This window comes from Nestor notabilis, unplaced genomic scaffold (assembly GCF_000696875.1).
Source record: "Nestor notabilis isolate BGI_N333 unplaced genomic scaffold, ASM69687v1 scaffold25284, whole genome shotgun sequence".
NCBI classification, from domain to species: Eukaryota; Metazoa; Chordata; class Aves; order Psittaciformes; family Psittacidae; genus Nestor; species Nestor notabilis.
In genome coordinates this window covers 333-3,282 of record NW_009925510.1, presented here as the reverse complement: position 1 = coordinate 3,282, position 2,950 = coordinate 333, and the positions used below count along the sequence as shown (strand labels likewise).

Here is a 2,950-nt window from a genome sequence, read left to right as displayed (position 1 = left end):
AGGTTGAGGTGTGCTGGTTGTTGGTGCTTGTGCTCAGCACTTGGGACTAAATGGCTTGTTGGGATGCTCTTCCCAGCATCCCAGGCTGGGATAATGCCTGATGTAGCCGGGAAAGCTGAAGCAGCATTGAATGGATCCCAGAGGAGACGAGGGGCGTTGGGGTCTCCCCCCATTGGCTGAGGAGGGACCCTGGGACCCGGGTGCTCTCCTGGACCACTCCGCATCTCCGCCTGCAGCTGTGTCCATTGGGATGTGTATTCCTTAACATTCCCTCCCTCAGAATGCCCCTCTTCCAGCGGGAAGCCCAACCACGCGGACATCCTGCTTGTCAACCTACAGTATGTGTCAGAAGTGGAAATAATCAATGACCGCACAGAAACCCCCCCTCCCTTGGCTTCCCTCAATGTCAGCAAGGTAAGAGCTGCTCCCAGTGCTGGGAATGCCCTTTTCCTGCTGCGGATTTTTTTCCTCCTGGATCCTTGTGTTTCACCAGCGGAGAGCAGGGAGGATGGAGCTGGAGCAGGGGTCAGCACATCACTTGGATGCTCAGCTGAGGGACCACTCGGTGTGTAAGGAATGGGCACATCTGGAGCTGTGGTCCATGGCTTCATGTCCAAGTGGAGATCAATGACAGGCGGTGTTCCTCAGGGATCGGTGTTGGGATCGATCCCATTCAACATCTGTGTCAGGGAGGTGGCCGATGGGATCGAGCACCCTCAGGAGGCGGTGATGAGCACAGGACAGGCTGAGAGAGCTGGGTCCAGCCAGTTGGGTTTTGAGGAGCTGCTTCCCCTCCTCCTGCAGGGGCATCCCTTCCCATTCCCAGGGTGCTACTGGGAAAAGGGAGAGTGCGGCCTGGCACTGGGGTCTCAGTTGTCACCTCGTCTCATGGGGACACCCCTCCTGGCAGGCAGGTCAGTGTCACATCCAGGCACCCCTTGGTCTCCTTCCCCATGGATTAGGATGTGGGAAAACACTGCATGGGAGGCAGTTGTGCAGCGAGGAGGGTGCTCTGCTCATCCCTTCCGCCATGGGTGAGGAGCCGGGCTGGGCTTGCTGGTGCTGCAGGACTGGGATACAGGCTCCAGAGCTGGGAATGCAGCTCTTGGCACATGGGAATGCTCGTGGTGCTCCAGAGAGTGGGCAGACCCCCAGGAGCTGCTCAGCCCTGCCTGGTCCTATGGAGAGGGAACAGTGGGACCCAAAGCTGGGACACAGCAGGATCCAGCCCTGGGGATCTGTGGAAGGGGCAGGAATGCTGCTGCTGCAGGAGGGGTGCTCAGTGCCCCTCACCACATGGGGATGATGACTTCCCCATCATTCCATGGATGGGGATCTCTCATCCATGCTGCTGGCACACAAGGTCTCCTCGCTGATACTGCTGCCTTCCGATGCTCACTGCAGGGGGTGAAGCCGTGGATCCTTGAATTGGAAATGCTGGAAGTTGGAGGCTTGGTGTGTGTGATGTGGAGGTGTCGGTGATGGATTGGGAGAGCACATCCCATTGCAGGGACATATCTGATCCTGGGGTCCAGGAGCTGCTTCTCATCCCGCTCCTCTCCAGGTTCTCCATCTCCTAGTGGTGGCCTCTGTTCACCCAGCTCCTCCCAGGGCTGTTCCCACCACTGCTGGAGCATCCTGAGGCTTGGGAAATTGTTGAAGGAGCATGTGGGGGGACTCAGATGCAGTTTGGAAGCTGGATGTGATTCCCAAATACTACACGTTGGGGTTTGGAACAGAAGAACTGCTCCAGGATGAAGCTGCTCATACATTGACCCGTTCGTGGTCATTCTGGGCTCAGCTTTCCTGTCCCGAGCAGGGAGCCAGCGCTGGGACATGATTTGGATTTAAAGGCAGGAATTACTTTGGGAAAGGTGGTGCTTTTTCATCCAGCCCTGGAGATGCTTCATCCCTGTGCCTGGAGCAGGAGAACGCGAGAGGACACTGACCCCAAAAGGAACTGAACCATGGCCTGGAATCCTTGTGGATATGGGTGTGGAGGGGGAGGTTGCCTGTGGGGGTGCCCATGTCCATGGGTGATGCTCAGGACCCCTCTCCCGTGTGTCCCCTCCAGCTCGCCAACAAAGCGCGGACGGAGAAGGAGGAGAAGCTGAGCCAGGCGAGCAGGAGAACGCGAGAGGACACTGACCCCAAAAGGAACTGAACCATGGCCTGGAATCCTTGTGGATATGGGTGTGGAGGGGGAGGTTGCCTGTGGGGGTGCCCATGTCCATGGGTGATGCTCAGGACCCCTCTCCCGTGTGTCCCCTCCAGCTCGCCAACAAAGCGCGGACGGAGAAGGAGGAGAAGCTGAGCCAGGCCTATGCAATCAGTGCTGGGGTCTCGCTGGAGGGGCTTTTTTTTCCATCCACAAGACGTAAGTCCCCTCCTCAGGGCCTTGGAATTCCCCGTATCCCAGAGCAGGTCCCTTGGGCTGCCTGGGGACAAAGGGTAGCATGTGCAGGGGCTGGGGGGTGACACACAGCCCAGAGCCCCCTGTGGTGTCCCTGATCCTCCTTCCCTTCCCCGCAGCATTAAAGACTGTAAATGGCAGGAGAAGAACATCGTTGTGATGGAGGAAGTTGTCATCGCCCCCCCCTACCAGGTGGAAAACTGCAAAGGCAAAGAGGGCAGCGCGCTGAGCCACGTACGCAAGATAGTGAGTATGGGAGGGTGTGGGTGTTCCTGGGGACTCCGAGCTCGTTATGGGCCTCCCCCCCCCTAACCCCCTCTTCCCATCCCCTCCATCCGTGTTTCCCTGCCGCAGGTGGAGAAGCACTTCCGAGACGTGGAGAGCCAGAAGGTGATGCAGCGTTCACAAGCACAGCAGCCACAGAAGGAGACCCCCCTGTCATCCTGAGACCCCCAGGACACCCGCTCGGCTCTGGTGGCTGCGGTGCCAATGGGAGGGGTTGGAGGGGGGGGGGGTAGATCCAAATTTGATTTCCCA

The 2,950-nt window shown here is 58.5% G+C and overlaps 1 protein-coding gene across 1 annotated transcript; it reads left to right on the top strand.

The window, feature by feature from the left end:
- Positions 1-280: 280 nt before the first annotated feature.
- LSM12 (LSM12 homolog (S. cerevisiae)) lies at positions 281-2,860 on the top strand (the record flags this gene model as incomplete). The annotated part of the gene is made up of 4 exons (XM_010013098.1): positions 281-414; positions 2,275-2,381; positions 2,533-2,659; positions 2,768-2,860. Coding segments are annotated over 4 exons (461 nt in total), but the record flags the coding sequence as incomplete, so codon positions are not given.
- Between the last annotated feature and the right edge of the window lie 90 nt (positions 2,861-2,950).